The following is a 16,462-nucleotide window of genomic DNA, read 5'->3' as shown; positions in this document are numbered from 1 at the left end:
GTTGGGGCTGACAAGTAGGAGGCAATTTCATTTAACCTTCACCCAGTGGACTATTTTGTCTGTGTCTTTCTCTCTTCTTTAAATATGGGTATTTATTTCCTGTGCTCTGTAATCAGTAATGGTTGATGAGCACTATATTTACTTTATAGAAGAATAAAATTAATCTGGATGCTTACAATACAAATGTATAAGCTGTATACCCCATAGACCTACTGCAATGCATTTAATATGCCAATGTATATATTTAGTATAATTACTATATTTATTAATATTTTCAGAAAAGCATTATTGAACCGACTATAAAGTCCCCATGCATGCAGTCATGCATTTGATGGTTTTACAGAAGCCCTCATTTGGGTGACACTGTGACACACCGGGGACCCTGGCGGTGCACGGGGCCCCTCCTGTCGGGGGCCCCTCCTGTCGGGGGCCCCCCCAGCTGCAGCCATGTTGGAGCGGCGCTAACAGCTAGCGTCAGTGGACACCGACAACCGGGCACGGCGCTGTTGTGGACAAAAACAGACGGGGAGAGAGGCTCACAGTGGAGAGACACAGCCACCGAGCCGGTGCAGAAATCCACGGATATATGTGGAGAAATAAAAACACCCAGGCTGGAAGAGGTGCTCGGTTACGGGGACTAGGTGCGGCGGGGCTCCGGGGCTGAAGCGGGTGAGTATCGATCCCTCCCGGGGGCGGGTTGAATGGGAATAGCCCTCCGTTAGCCGAGCTAGCTTAGCATTAAAGGGGGTAACACACACACACACACACACACACACACAGAAGACAATGGAGTGAAAGCCCGTGTGTGCTTGGTGTGATTTTAGGAGCTGGTTTTCTGGTTTTCTCCTGAAACATCGTGGAGTGAACGATATGAAATTCTGGCCATTTGGACCCCGCGGAGTCATTTGTATTCCTAACAGACAGACAGTGGTGCAGTGGCCGAAACCACCCGTGTGCTGCTCCGGTGGGTGCAAAGGTCCAAGCCAAGTAGGTTTTGTGTCACGCTCAACATGCGGCAAAACATCTGTGTTTTGCTGAACAGCGAGTTGCTCACGCTGAGATTCACTGTCGGGAGCATCGGGGTTGAGACAAAAGGGGGCAGCTCCTACTTAACCCGGGCGTCTCAAGTGTTTGGGGCTGCTTGCAGCCTTGTCAACCACAATCCCGTACACTTACCGCTGAGATGCATTTATTTCTAAGCAGGCCTGGTTGTAGGATCAAATCCTTAAGCGTGCTGGGTGGGATTAGGAAAATATTCAGGGTTACTGCTAAAATTGCCTGTGAAAACTGAACGTGGTGCGCAGCTGCTCCCTGGATGTGACTTGACAGTTTTTCTCTTGGGCTTCAGGGTTTTTTTTTGTTTTTTTTTGGTGTCAGTGCTGTCCTGTTATGTCCCCTACACATTTCTCTTTTCCTGTCTTTTCACATCATGTTTCCTGCCTTGATGTGACTGCTGCCCCCCCTGATCACATCCCTGTACACGTCCCCGAGCAGCCCAAAGTGCATTTGGATTTTGGAGCACCACTGGAGAGGATTCAGTGTGGAAAGGCTGGTGTCAGCTCACGTTCCAGTAAATACACACAAAATGTGATTTGATTTTATTAATAGCCTAATACAAGATGTACCTCCAGCTGTTCTTGGGGAAGGAATATGACAGTGCTGTTTGTAAGTGAATCATAAAGAAGTTTCACTAAATCGTGTCTCTGATAATCGTTGAACACAACTGCTCTTCTTTGTAAACATACTTGCCAGACTGCACTTCCAGTCAGTGTGTCAGTCAGTCTGTTGTCATACACACAAAAGCCTTACTTATGCATATCCATCATTTTTTGTCATCTTTTATTTGTTGTGCACATATGAAGACGCTTTCTCACTTTAATTGCATTTGCAAGTAGAAAATAATAATAATTATACAGACTTAAGAGGCTTGTACTGTTCAGTGGCTTTGTTTCTTTTCTCCCCTCTGTCTGTTCGCTTTGCCTTTTCTCTCATTATTTCCACTAATCTGAAGAGACGGGGATGGATGTCAGACTGATCTATACACTTGTCGGTTTTCAGTCAGGGGCAGATGAGATGAAAGACAAAAAGAAGTGACTAAGACCAGAAGTGAAGGGAGAAGTAGTGGGAACACAACAAGAGCTTGGGAGAAAGTAGCAGCTGTTTAGAAATGAAACGCAGCCTCCAGGTGTGTCAGTCTGGAGCAGTCAATGGGCGGGTGTTTCCTCCCTCCTACGAGTGACAGCACACAGAACAACTAGGAAGTGAGAAGACAGGAGAGGAACATATACAGGCGTCTGTGATTTAGCAGAGCTTCAGTCCTCTGCGTGCTGACTGCCAACATGCAGTTCTGGGATTTCCTGGGCTGCACCAACGGAGGTATGTACGTGCAGGGTCATACCAATGACTCTGTGATTGGGTTGGTCTATAGGTGCTCTGTGTCAGATAGGTATAGAGGGTCTGCCAGGCTGAGCGCTGGAAAGGAATTTGTGCTGCTCACCGCTGTGCAAGCAGTTGCATGTGAAAACCTCACAGACAGGTAGAGTGAGGAGCACAGACAAAGACGCAGACCACTCTGTTTTACTTTGATAAACCAGGAGGGTTGACAGGACATTTTATAACTGACTAAATAGGCTTTGTTTGTATCTGTTGGTCAGAAGGATTTTCTATCTCGATATGCTTCCCTCCATGAAGCTCAGCATGAATATGTGCAATCATGTCTAGATAGAGTATGCAATTTAAAAAAAAAAAAAAAAATTGTTTGCATGGCATTTAGGTTTTCTTCCCATGGTTGGTGTAGATTTTAAAAGCCTAGAGATGGACTATAACAACCACTGCTACCACTGTTACAGTCATGGCTGCTCTTACTACGGCTGCTGTCACACTTCAGACGCACTCCTGACATCTAGAACAACAAAGGACAAAAAAGACACAGTTCATAGGAGTCATGACTCTTTGCACCCTGACCAGTCATGCTCCAGACGCATCCTGTACATCTAAACCTACATTCACACAGGCAAACATCTAAATCCCGACCTTTTGTACGTGGCACTTATCTGATCTTGTTGGACACACAAAAAAACACGTGAAATCTGATCTTCTGGACCATATCTGGTCGGACTTGTACCACAGAAAGTTTAACATCACACTGGCAACATCATTCTGTTGTATAAATGCAGTTAAACTACAGATCAAAGGTTACTTTACTTGAAAACAAGGCTATACATAGAAGTTCAACCCACAGCAGAATATCTTCAGTAAACATCAAGTGTTACATAATGTTAAAAAACAGTAAACAGTCCTTAGAGCTTCTTTTGGTTACCCTTTTCACAAACCCACCCTTGTATGCCAATGCTGTTGACTACGGAGTGTTCACAGACGTTAGGGAATGAAATCATCATGTGTCTGCAACTGTAGTGTCTAAAAACACTCTTCATTGTTAGAGGATATAATATTCTGCCTCATGATCTCAGGGAAGTTGTGTCGTTTCATGTCTTGCCTCAGTTGTGGTTATCTTACTGGTGCTGTGTTGAATTCCAGGAGAGTTGTACCTCACACCCATCCTGTGCCCCGGGTCATGTTTTCTGCTATTGCACTATTAGCTACAGTATAACTAAGATACCTGATGGGTGGTGTCATATTCTTTACACCTATTGGCAGGTATCACAAATATAAAGAAGACCCTGTCAGATCCAGCTTTGAATTTTGAAGTTGCAGCAGGCTCGTTTAGAAAGAACAGTGAAAGTATGAGCGGAAACATGCTCATGTTTTGTCAGTCTTCCTCTATTAATGTCTATAGCTCACTGTTTTGTTAAACTCACTCCATGTGGTGAGCACTGAATGCCAGGCACAGATACTGTAAAAATTAAATTGGTTGTTTTTACAGCTGATCATAATATAGTCGAGCTTTTTGGGTTTACATTTAGTTTGACATTATTCAGGTTTAGTTGTGACATAGGTGTCATTGCCTTATCTCAGAAATGATTCTTACAAATGGCAATAAGGGAAAAAACAATTTTTATATCACAATAATCAGAACATCTGCTTCTAAAATGCAAATTTACAGCAACATCTGTTTGGCAACGGAAATTCATGTGTCATATTGTCTGGTTGATATTGATCACATTGAATGGCATGATAATCAGAAGCATTTCAGTATCATGTTTATTGTACCCTAATTGAAAATAGGTAATTAGTGATGCGTATCGGATTGTCCACACCCAAACACCTTGCATCATGTTTTAGAAGTTACGTGTGTCTTCCTCCAACTTTCATTTTTCTCTGTTTTGTTTTTTAGTTTATTTTCCGCAGAAATTCAACTGAAAGTGGTGATCACCACAGCAGCCTGAGGAGTGTAGATAAATATTTGTGTTTATCTGATTAAAATCAAGCAGTACTGCATTCAGCTTTCATGTTTCCACTTATTTGTGTATGTTGGTGCAAAATCAAGTGTACCTGAAGTGTTTTGAAAGTACAGCAAAATGTTCTATTATAAACGTTGTTATGGATGAATACTTTCAACAGACACTTTTCTTTAATTAAAAGTTGAGAGAAATTTGTGTGAAAGTACATACAGCAAAATATTACAAACAATGGAAGTCTAGGAGCAAAATCCTTTATTCTCAGCTCCTGAAAGAAGTTAGGGATGTGATATTTCTGTGGGACCCCAGGGACGGTGGTTTAGATGGATGTATTTGTGAAGATCTAAACGTTACTTTGGTGCACTGCACACTGAGGAAGAGCTATAAAATGGCTTGTAAAAAGGCTTGTTTGTGTAAAAAAAATGCCATTGTAAAAAATGAAACTATAAATCTGTGAATTCAGAGAAAAACAGCAAGAGTAGGATGTAATAAAAGGGGGATCAGAGAATCCTTGCTGCAATCCAGCACTGTAAAACCTCTGGCTTTATATAAACCCCCAAAAATGTACTCATCCAATAAAATGGATAAAATAACTCCCAAATAAATCATTGTGTTATTCTGTGGCATTGTTGATCCTATTCACAAACAGATAAAAAAACTTTAAACATCATCATTTACTTGAACAAAGGCTCGAAGTGGGGAAACAATATCAGGATTGGGATTTGATGGCTGAGCCCATGATTGGAAAATATCTGAAGTTGTTTATTGTCTAATGAATCTCTGTGGAATCTTTTTTCATTTTTCATGGCAGAGTTCAATTTAAAAACATTCAGTGAGTATTTTAGACAGATAGCAAATATTTAACTGGGCCTGACATGGCTTCCTTTATATCAGTCTGACTTTTAGTTCTTTTAACCTGAGGCGTTTTTGCTATAATTCCTCTAATGATGTGTTGCACCAAAGTATAACTGACTAAGGTCTTTGATGCAATAGATTTAGTTTAGAGCGTATTTATTGTTAGGAGGAAAATAATGGACCTTAGTGAAGAACAGAGGTGAGGGATGTTACTTACACACTATATGAACTCTCTGAATTGATATCGGTGCGCTGGAACGTGTAGTAGCGTGTTATGAAGCAATAACATTGGCAAACTGTTTAACAAATTCAGTGTCAAGCTTCATTTGACTGTGTGTACTAAGACAACAGGACGGCCTCTCTCGGTCGCGTCTTGTAGTTGGTCTGTGAAGGTGCTTGTTCAACAAACAACATCTGAAAACGCTGCAGTGACATCAGCACACGTGGGCGCTTTCTGTCGGTTAACGTGACAAATATAGATATGAAAAGAACACAAAATTCCCTCTTTACAGTTGTCCCAGTACTGCAGTAATGTTTTTCTGTTTTACTACATTCAATGACAGCCACCTCATTAAAGCAGCAGCTGCTACTGAGGTGACTTTATTCTAGTCTGTGATGCAGCACTCGGTCCTGCGCCCCTGTCTTCTGTTATATTCTGTTCTGACAGGCTGATCATTGCAGGGAAGCTGCAAAAGGCTGTTGTTGTTTTCTTGACAAGAATGGAGTTGTGCAATGCCCTTAGTGTGGTGTCAACTGTAGCGTAGCGTCCATGGTTTACAGCCAGAGGCGATAGTTTTATACACGGTGAGTGGGAGAGAGGAAGAAAAAGGCTTAGAGCGTGAGAGGGGAAAATGTGATAGAGTAGGAGGGAGAAGCTCTGAGGAGTGTTTATGCAAGGAGAAATGTTTTAAGCAGTTGTAATGATGGATGTTTGAATACTGCTTTTAATAACTGATTCCAGTTTTGGGTCATTAATTGTGGATGTAAAAGATTAAAGTTGTGTTTTAAAGATACATTTCTCTTTAGAAATCTGACGTTGCTTTGAAACTTGGAAAGGTCCTTGTGTTTAATAATGTGGTGGAGTTTTTCCAATATTGAAAATATTTCAATAAACAGTGTGAGTGTGTGGATATATAGATATATAACAGTGTGGATGTATAGGAAAAAAACAGGGGGAAGTTCGTAGATATATTTTTACCACCAAGCTTAAGCCTTCTTTACCGATGCACTGCCGCTGCTCAAAATTGCTTAGTGTACCAACACCTTCAATTTAAACGTTTATCACCGGGGAATATTAGACACTAAGTAAGGGGAGAAAGAAAATAGTGCCAGGGTCTGTGTTGTGTTGCTTTTGTTAATGACATCTGACTTCTAGCCAACAATTTGGACTCAACTCTGCCAGGAACAAATTGGATTATATGATTAAAGGAAATTATGTGAAATGGCAGTACACACACTGAGCAGCGGTAAATTAAACCAAGTAAGATGTTTCAATCAAAGTAACCAAAGTCTTGTAACTCAATAATTCACTCAGTGTATAATTATACCGCTGTCCTAACCTGTGTCTCAGTCCTGTACTCTTACACTAACCAGATTTTAGGATTGTTGTGTTTTGAACTGGTTAAGTGAGTAAAATACATAAACTCAATAATATCAATATTGAATCTGGATTTAGTTCTTTTTTTGCTCACAGTGCATTGCATGAAGAAAGTGATACACAAAGTCCCTTTTCATGCTATACACCAATTATAAAAAGAGGTTACTATGTACAAATTCTCATTGTACTATGTGTAATACTGCGGTATATTGGTTTTAAAGTTAGTACAAAAAAAAATCAGTGACTGTTACAGGAAATGATGCTAATACATTCAACAAGGTCCCTATTTATCCAGCTGCTTTGTAATATCACAATATCATATATAAAATAATATAATATATATATATATATATATATAAACTTGACAAATAAATATTAAAAGCTTTGAATTCAATGTGTTGAGAAAGCTGTTTAACCATCAGACAAAAAAGTGAAATTTTTAGTTCTTCCAACTGTGAACCTCTCCTCTGTTTCCTTTGTGCAGTGAATTAAAGATGAAACGATCTTTAGGTTACATACGTGTTTGGAGAATCTTTTATTTTTCATGTGAACACACCACATGCTCAAAACCTGCTTGGAATAATGTAGCTTGGAAGTAGGCCATAGCTGCAGCGTGAGGAAGAAAAAGCATTGATTTCTTACATGTTACATGTAAGAGGAACATATTTTGAACACATACGTGACACAAAATGGATCATATTAGACTGTATGGAACTGGGGCACCGCGTTTATCTTACACATATTATGAGACAAAGCCTCGGCATCTGTATTAGCATCACAGTCCTGCTTTGTGTCTGTTGCTTGGTAACAGATGTCAGTGTTGGACATTTCATCATGTTGCTCATTTTAATGTCGTTTTTACACGACATTGTGGCAAAGAGTGAGTGAAAAGGTGATAAAGAGGAGAGGTGAGCAGAAGGTGACTGAGGCAGATTTGAGAGGCAAATGAGAAAGGCGGACCATGAAGTTATTCCAGCATGACAGAGCAAATATATTCTGCTCAGTCATGATTTCCGCCTCGCTGGCTGGCTGGAGTGGAGATATTAAATCCTCCTGATTTATTAGCGCCGCTGCACGGCCACTGGTTGTTCTGTGTCCACATGTAAATCAGTGCATGTGCTTAGTGTGATTGGAAATCGACTCCTGTCAATCAAAGCACTGGAATCAATGGGGTTGGATTGTTGGACTTTCCAAGTGATTTAAATCCTTTTTGATGTGACTCTTAGTTGTAATGCTAAATTAAATTGTCATTCAGTGAACAGAAAATTTATTGATAATTGTGCTAATTATGTAAGTGATTAATAACTAATGGTTTTTTTATACTCCCTCCCATAGACGGCTTCTCCTTCTACACCTCTTTATGTCATTTTCTTCTTACCATCTCCTCTTTTCCACCTTTTAACTCCTTTTCCACCTCTTTCTCTCTGGTGTTGTGGAATAAAGTAGGTTATGTAGGCATATTAAGGCACATTAATAGCACTGTCAGATATATAGAAATTGTCAAGTGTTTGATTTTTGATATGAATGTGTGAGCTGCATTGACATTTGACTAATCCTGTGGTCGGTGAAGGCCAGGAACACGAAAATCTTGTACTTTGGCTGCAGAACAATCTTGAGGCTGCTCTGCTACTTCAGTGTCACTTAATGCTGTAGTACAGTGGCACTCAGTGATGTTGTGACTTTGCAATAACTTAATCCACGACATGAGGATAATGTGTCTATGAATAATTCATTCTAACAGTGTTATATGAAGTAATTCTTTCTGTGTCCTCTTCCCCGCACCCTTTTCTCTTCCAGATATTTCCAGAATATCATACTACACTGGTGAGTGCAAATTTCCCACTTTTCCTCACAATAAGTGTGTCAATGAATGTTAGAAATAATCTTTTAAAAGTATTTAAATATGTTTAACATCCACCACCAAATCCTAATATAGACTTGTCCACAACAGGGATATGCGTTGATGAACACCTATGCAACAAATAGGTCAATGTAGGTCACTGATGGTTGCAGGTGCTCCAGCGTATCCACATCTCAACTGTGTGTTGTGTGGAGCTGTGCATCCTGGTTGATTCGACAGCTGCAGCTAGTTGTTTCAGTTCAAGTTGTTTCAATTACTTCTCCTGCTGGGAGGCAGGAGTAGTAATTTGTTGTTTAAGTGCCCCCAGCCACCTGGTTAATGATCGCACAAGTATAAACGCAGCAGCTCTGCAACCGTCTCCGAACAACAGATGCACACTGTATGTTCCCATACGTGAGCTGACGCAAAAGTCTAAATTCAGCTTAAGATGACACCGAGGTATGCAGCACTGCATGTTTTTGATATGAATAGAAATAATATCAGCAACAGCATCTGTTCAGTTTTAATTTTTCAGTAGTCGAGAAACCTTTAATCTGTATTATTCTCAATTTTTCACATGATGCTTTCTGGTCTTATTCTTGACTCAGACTCAGAGAGCTGGTGTTACCGTATGTTAAGGTATGCATAGAGGTAGAGGAATAATTTCTGACATATAGACCGCATCTCTCCACGGCTGTTGCTAGGTAACTCTTGATCCTGTGCCTTTGAGCAGGATGTGTTGTAGGCACTAAGAATATGCCATTTCTGAGATAATTTACATTTCTTAACTTTAACTTTGGCATTTCAGGTGTCGCCAGAGTTGAGGTTAAGACAGAGGTTAACTGAAACTTATAGTATAATGAGATGATGCTTTCTGACTTTGCTTAGAAAGTAACAGCAGTATGACGTCCATTGTACAGAGTGGCTGGATTGAGCAACAGTGGTCAGTGACGAGAATGAACACGATGTAAGTGTCAGGCTCTGGTATGGATTAACGTGGGCTTTATACACATGCATGTTGCTGTAAGTGAGCATGTCGTCATGATTTGTTAGTGATTTATAGGAAGTTGTTTATCTGTTGTGTGTGAATGATGTGGGTGACTAGAGAGCCCAATTTTCTGTTGACCACATATGAATATGCTTCCTGCACTAATTACAGTAAATGGGTGTAATGAAGATGAACAGACGCGAGTGTTTTTAAGTTGGAAAATGCTTCGGATAAAAACTCCCTATGTCTCAGCATCAGATGATCATTGGGACAACTGACTAAACCATGATATGAGTTTTCTCGCAACTACAGGGAACAAAAGCCTGTAGTTAATTTGTCTTTGAAATACTGATAACTTCACATTGCTCATTCTTACGTCATTTTACGTGAAATATGAAGAGTGATGCCTGTTGGTTACTGTGTTTACTGTACATTGTGCAACTTAGCATTTAATTACACGTTTCTTGTTGAGATTATCCCAAAGGTAAACAACATCATCAGTCCTTTGTGCAAGATCCTCACGCAACACATTTATGTTGAAGTGAGTGATCTGTCGGCTGTAGCAGTCGTAATTGGAAAAAAGGAGGAAGTCACATGATTATATAGAGATAAAGTCCACTTAGGGAGGAGGTCAGGGTGGATAGATGGGTCAACAAAACATCAGACCTGCTCATAGGAGAGCACTGTTCATTTGGTTATTATATACATAATGATGAAGGTACTATAACCTTAACTATACCAGCTCATTTTAACTCAAACCATGATCTTTCCCTAAACCTAATCATATCCTAAGAATGGGATAGCAACATAAAAGAGCAAATTCATTTTCAACAGTTTTGGAAGGCAGAGGAAAATTAGATTAGTGGCATCACATCATACGTTTATGTGTTGTTGAAGAATGATGGACAGTATAGACAAATCACATAATTGGTCATTTAATTTGGGGGATAATCTAAAATATAATAATATATATCTATTTCAAATTGTATTACTGGATAATTGCTGTTGGTTATTGTCAGCGTTGTGCAACTAGAGGTTTAGCTTGTTCAGTCTGTGCTCTGGTACATTAGAGGGAATGAATGTCAGAGTGCTTTACTGCTGGTGAGACATGGGCATGCTGCAGGAGCAGGTGAAATGAGTTTAAACAGACACTGAGGACAGAGGGCAGCAGAGACCTGATGTGGCCTGTGGAGAGAGAGAGAGAGAGACAGACAGACAGACAGACATGGCTGGAGGGATGATGAAAAGAAATACAGAGTGAAACAAGTGTTGTAAGAGGTCAGCGAGTGAAATATACACTTTCAGTGGCTCAGCTCTGATCCTCGTAAAGCCGTGTGTGTGTGTGTGTGTGTGTGTGTGTGTGTGTGTGTGTGTCTCTGAGTGCCTGTTTATTAACATTAGTGTTGATTAACAGCGTGGTCCTATTAGCATATTTATAAGTACTGTTCAATCAACCAGCTTAGGTTCCAATGCAAGTCTCAATTATAATATTTCTATCTCCCTGTCTTCCTCCTTATCGCTCCCTCCTCCTCTGCCCTACACACACACACACACACACACACACACACACACACACACACACACACGATACAGGGTTTGCACACATACACACATTTGCACACATACCTCCCCCTCCCTGCCTAGTTCTGCCTGTTAGAGAGTGGAGCAGCTTTTTCGCAGCGTGGTCACAGCAGCCGATACCAAAAACAGCGCAGAGGAGAAACACTTGGCTTACACATGCACTCACTCGCTTTGAGTATTTAGCATACACACTCTTACCTTCACGCACACACACACACACACACACACACACACACATACTGATACAGACTTCATTATATAGTCACCTACCTGCATGCACACACACTCTTGTGTACACCCTCTCCCTGGCTTACGTGCACACTCTCTCACTCTACAGCGTCTCATTTCAATGGCTGAAGGATTGCATTGGGTATACAGCGTTTGTGTGTGTTTTGCTGCGGCAGGGTGTGTGTGTGTGTGTGTTTGAGGTTGGGAATGATGTTGTGATCTAGTTGCTCTTACGCTGCTACAGAAGAAAGCCTTCAGAAGCCAGACTGAACGACACACAGCTCACTGACTTTGAAACGGATTTACTGCATCAGATTTTTTTTTCAACCCACTCTTGCAATATAATTTCTCTCCTCAGTACTATTTCCATCCTGACTGGCTTCACGTCGCAGCTTTTTTTTGTTCCTGCCTCTTTTTTTTGTGCTCCACCTCGCCCTCCAGGACTCTGTCACTTTCTCTTTCTGACATCAGACACCTGCTTTGACCTGGTTAACTTCTGCAGGCTCAGAGCATTGTGGGAAGGCTTTGCGGGATGTGAGGCTCAGCTTCTCCCTAGGGTTTCTCCACTTTATCTCTTCATCCTACTCTCATCATTTCCCCTCTTTCCTCTTTTCAGTTCATATTTTCTTTTTAGTTCTGTCTTCCTCTTTTGACTGTTCTCATTTAACTCATCGTTTAGTTTCTCCCCGTCTCTTCTTTCTTCTTCTCCCTGCATCCTTCGTTACAAGTCTTTTCTCTCTTATTTCCCATCTGCATCGGTCACTCTCATCTACCTCTCCCTCACTATGCTCCACTTCTCTACACCCCTGTTTGCCCTACATTTTTACCTCTTTCTTCACTGATGCCAGTTTCTTTTTCATCTTGCTCTCCTTCATTTTGCCATCTCCTCTGGGCAACACTGTGGATTCACCTGACCAAACTACTGCATTTTCTTGGAGAATGGTGCTTTGATGTGATTATATGGAGTCTTTACCAGCAAGAGCTTTTAGCATTTTGTAACCTTGATGTTCAATTTAAAATGCCAAACCCAGTGACTTGAGATTTATGGCCTTCTTTGAATTTCAAATCAAGGATTGATTAATTGGATCAGCAGCTGCGCATGGACCTGAATTTTATATTTTGTAAGGATTTATTGGACTGCAGGATGGCCTAATGGATAGAGAAACCACAGAAGCCAGACTTCAGTGTCTGTTTTGAGGATCCTGCTATAGCCTGCTGAAGTGTCCTCCTTTTTTACAGGGACATTGTACAGAGAGAAAGATCTTCTTCTGGGCCATGACATATAATGGAGAGATTCAATACTAAAAGCTGAAACCAAAGCCACTTCCTCAAGCTATGAAGTAATATGATGTTTCAGCAAGATGTAGAAGAATGAGCTGCAGCCCTGTGACCAGTAGCGTTGATTCCTGTGCCCAGTATCCCTGCAGTTATTCATTTCTTTTAGCATTAGACTTTTTTCCTTGTAGAAGAAAGTCCGACTTTCAGATATACCGTGTTTTAGATCATTTCTGCATCTGAGTTATTTGAAGGTGAAAACATGTGGATCATCTCTTTCAGCTGGACCCTGATAACATATTTATAGTGACGTGGCAGCTAGAGCATAGGCAGACTCAGACTGGTGTTGTCTCCAACTCCTGTGCCATTACTTTTGCTGTGTCACCAGATTTTACAGTACAAAAGATACTTGACATCCTGCTCTCTACTACTTACAATCCTGTGGCCATGGGTTTTTGTTTTTGTTTTTTTTGTTTTTTTATCTAGCATTTCCTGTGGATGCCTTGTGAGGTGACTGGAAGTTGTAAAATGATTATCACCCATGTTACTAATAACAGTCCAGTTACCAGCTCAGAAGGTTTCAATTTCTAACTTTTTGGGAAAAATCTTGGGTTATCAGATTTTGATTTTTTTTTTTTTTCTTGGCATTTTAAAAAATGTACGCCCACAGTTAACGACAAGCCAAATTAGGAGCTGGTCTTAGTCCTTGGCTCTGTGCTGTTTTGGGTGCCCAGCAGATTTGTCTGTACCCTGTGGCCAGGCCTTGAACAGCCTCCACACCACAACAAATGGAGAACAGTGGCTGTATCCCTCTCTGCTGGAGCAAGGGGGCCTGCATCTACGCACAACATCCCCTACCAAGTATGTACTAAACAAAACATCAATACCAACATGCCACATGCAAAGTGAATGCAAACTTCAGTATTAGAAAACAGTGAAGTGTTTGGATAGATTTGTTGCACACTGTTCCTGTGTATTTCACCAAATCTTGTCCACTCATAACGTCAAGTAGTTCCTACTACTATAGATAGTATTCATTTATCAGTAATAGTAATCACTGGTTGTAAAATATAAGTATTTCTAAACACAGTGTAGTTGTCTCAACCTTTGTATCACTGTTTACAGTGAGAAATATAATATACTATTATTATTACCGTTTCCTGCTCTCCTTGGAAATGTCTCATTTTGCAGCTAAACCACAGTATTTTGCCACTTGGATGAATTTGGGTTTCCTGAGCTGTATTTGTTGCTTCATTAAGTCTGAATCAGGCAGTAAGACCAATCTAATGTATGTACTTCATTGCCCCAGGCTTTGGGAGAGGTTTCCATTGTAACATTATAATTTGCTAGATGACTCCTTCTTTCTATTTCTAGCTATGAGAAATTACGTTCAGTTTCTCTCACAACTGAAAATGCTCATAAGCAGCTATATTTTTTCGTAGTACCAGGAACAGGAAAGTGCTGTATAATTAGATTTTTTTTAAAAAAATATTTCCAGCAGGAGCTTGTACAGTTGTGTTGCAACATTGCATTTTACAAGAACTGTCCAATGAGTGTGTAACATATAATGTTTTCCAGCACTTGGATGATGTAGTAGGGCAGTGTGATTAGGAAAACATACTGAACTTAATCGTAACAATGAGTTATACATCTGAGACTAACAATTATATTAGGTATATTTTTAATTAATTGTTTTTTCTATAAAAACAAAGAAGAAGAAAAAAATGAAAAGGGCTTTTTATTATTCATTTTCCATGGTTCTGGTTGTCAGCTGGGTTTGTGAATAGGAGCTTTGATATTACTGGAATAGCCTTAATCACACACACTGACAAACTCCTAGTGCTGGATGAACATTGTATTAATGTGGAAGTGACTTTCTTTCTAGCATTTAACAGTCACGTAGTGTCACGTATGTAGATATGCAAATATACAGTGTTATTAAAAGCTTTTTCTTCTCTTGGTATAGTTTCCTGGGCAGCAGACAGGAGAGAGAGAGAGAGAGAGTAGTAGGATGGGAAGGGGGAGAGGAAATTGCAGATGAGGGAAAGATGAGAGGGGGGAAGGAAGAAAGAAAGATGGTTCAATAGGATAGGAGGATCAAATGGAGATGTGAGTGCAGAAACTAAAAGGTCTGTCAGGATGTGAGATGAGCAACAAATAAAAACATTAAGATAAGAAAAGAGTTGCGGATAAGGCAGGGGCAAGATGGAGGAAAAAAGGATATGACATTTGAGGAATGACAAAGAAAAGAAAAACGCAGGTTTTTGAAAGAAAGACATGACATGAAGAGAGGTATAAATGTGTGGCATGAGCAACTAAGTAGAAGAGAGAGAAATGAAAGAAAAAGCAGAAGCCCAGGCTCCCCCAGGATTGTCCTAACCCCAGTAACCTAGATACCAGTTAGATGAGGAGATAAACTGTCCTTCTGCTGATGCTACGGGACAGAGCTCAACTCCAGCCTTCTGTGGTTTAACAGGCTGACAGTCAGTCACTGGAACCCCACTGAGAGAGGGGGGTGGTGGACCTGGCCGACGCTTGCTATCCTCCTGGCTGCCTGCATGGCCTAGTTGATTTGGTTCCTCTCCTTGTGAGTGTGTGAGGACATGTATGTGAGGATTTAGTCCAGTTGTGTTGAACAGAAATTGTTGCTGTAAGAAATGGGTTTGTTTGTCCAGTGTTGTGTAGTTCGCCTATTGTGAACAGGAATTAACGTACTTTAAGCTCCATATAACACAATGTCCTGCATCTCATCTTGCAAGGTACAATATGCAGCTTGGTAATTATAGGGCAGCCTCTGTAACATAAAGGACTTTATGGTCTGTGTATGTTAACAACTCAACACACTTTCAGTTTTCTTTCAGTTAAGCAAATCAAGATACTTGAACATCTTGAACTTTTGCTCATTTTCCATGAGTATGTTTTTCAGCCTAACTCTGTATTTTACTTAGAATCTGCAACATGCTGTTTGGTAACTTTAGTAGCTTGTGCCATGTTAATATATGAACCATAAGTCTTCATAATCACAGTAACATATACTGTATGAACCATAAGTCTTCTAATAAATGCTGCCGAGATACAAGTAAACATACTTTTACAACATTTCCAAGTTATGTGTGATGTAACGGTTTTTGCAGCTTAAAGTGGGTTTATGAATGTACCGAAGAAAAGGCAGGTGTCCCGGCCAGTGTTAATCGCTGGATTTTATTAAGCTGTATGTCATAATTAGGTTATGGCTGCATGTATGTGAATTTGTGTCAGTGGTGTCGTAGAACATCTGACTGCTTCACATCTAATCTGATTACTGGGTGAGTGAGAGAGCAGCAGCAGATGGATGACTAGTTTGTGGATCTGTAACTCCTTTGGTGAAACTGCCTCAGTTTAAAAACAGGTTATAGCCACTATAGTGTCCCCAATACATCTTTTAATGTGGCCCCTCTGAGACGAAGCTTGAAAGCTACAGCTTGGGCTGTTAAAACAACAGAAAATATGTTGGCCCACTGTACCACAACTGCTTTACATTCTGAACAGGGTTAGTACAGCAAACACCGGTGTATAGCATTTCAAACATATATGCTGTGATTTCCTTTGTAGGAATAATTTATATTATAGGATGTTTTTTTTTTTTCAGACACACTTTAAAAACAGCAAAATACTCAGATGTGTAATGGCTTTGATATCAAACACAGAAGCTGGGATCTGCTCCCACACAGTAGGAGCACCTAACGCTGTAGGACATGATG

The 16,462-nt window shown here is 40.4% G+C and overlaps 1 protein-coding gene across 8 annotated transcripts in view; it reads left to right on the top strand.

Moving 5' to 3' along the window:
- The first annotated feature begins 519 nt into the window (after window positions 1-519).
- Window positions 520-16,462, top strand: part of LOC113122082 (focal adhesion kinase 1-like) — a 55,413-nt gene continuing 39,470 nt past the window's right edge. For 5 of the 8 annotated variants that reach the window (XM_026293031.1, XM_026293030.1, XM_026293029.1 and 2 more), the window contains exons 1-2: window positions 2,254-2,376; window positions 8,608-8,634. In XM_026293031.1, the coding sequence (XP_026148816.1) occupies window positions 2,340-2,376; window positions 8,608-8,634 (64 nt within the window). In that variant the 5' untranslated portion in view covers window positions 2,254-2,339. Of the gene's footprint in view, window positions 670-824; window positions 988-1,497; window positions 1,588-2,253; window positions 2,377-8,607; window positions 8,635-16,462 lie in introns of those variants that run through there. The other 3 variants (XM_026293028.1, XM_026293026.1, XM_026293027.1) reach the window with 3 other exon arrangements.

The sequence above is a fragment of the Mastacembelus armatus genome, chromosome 16, assembly GCF_900324485.2.
Source record: "Mastacembelus armatus chromosome 16, fMasArm1.2, whole genome shotgun sequence".
NCBI lineage: Eukaryota > Metazoa > Chordata > Actinopteri > Synbranchiformes > Mastacembelidae > Mastacembelus > Mastacembelus armatus.
The sequence above is the reverse complement of the archived record's forward strand: the minus strand, read 5'-3'. Positions and strand labels throughout refer to the sequence as shown.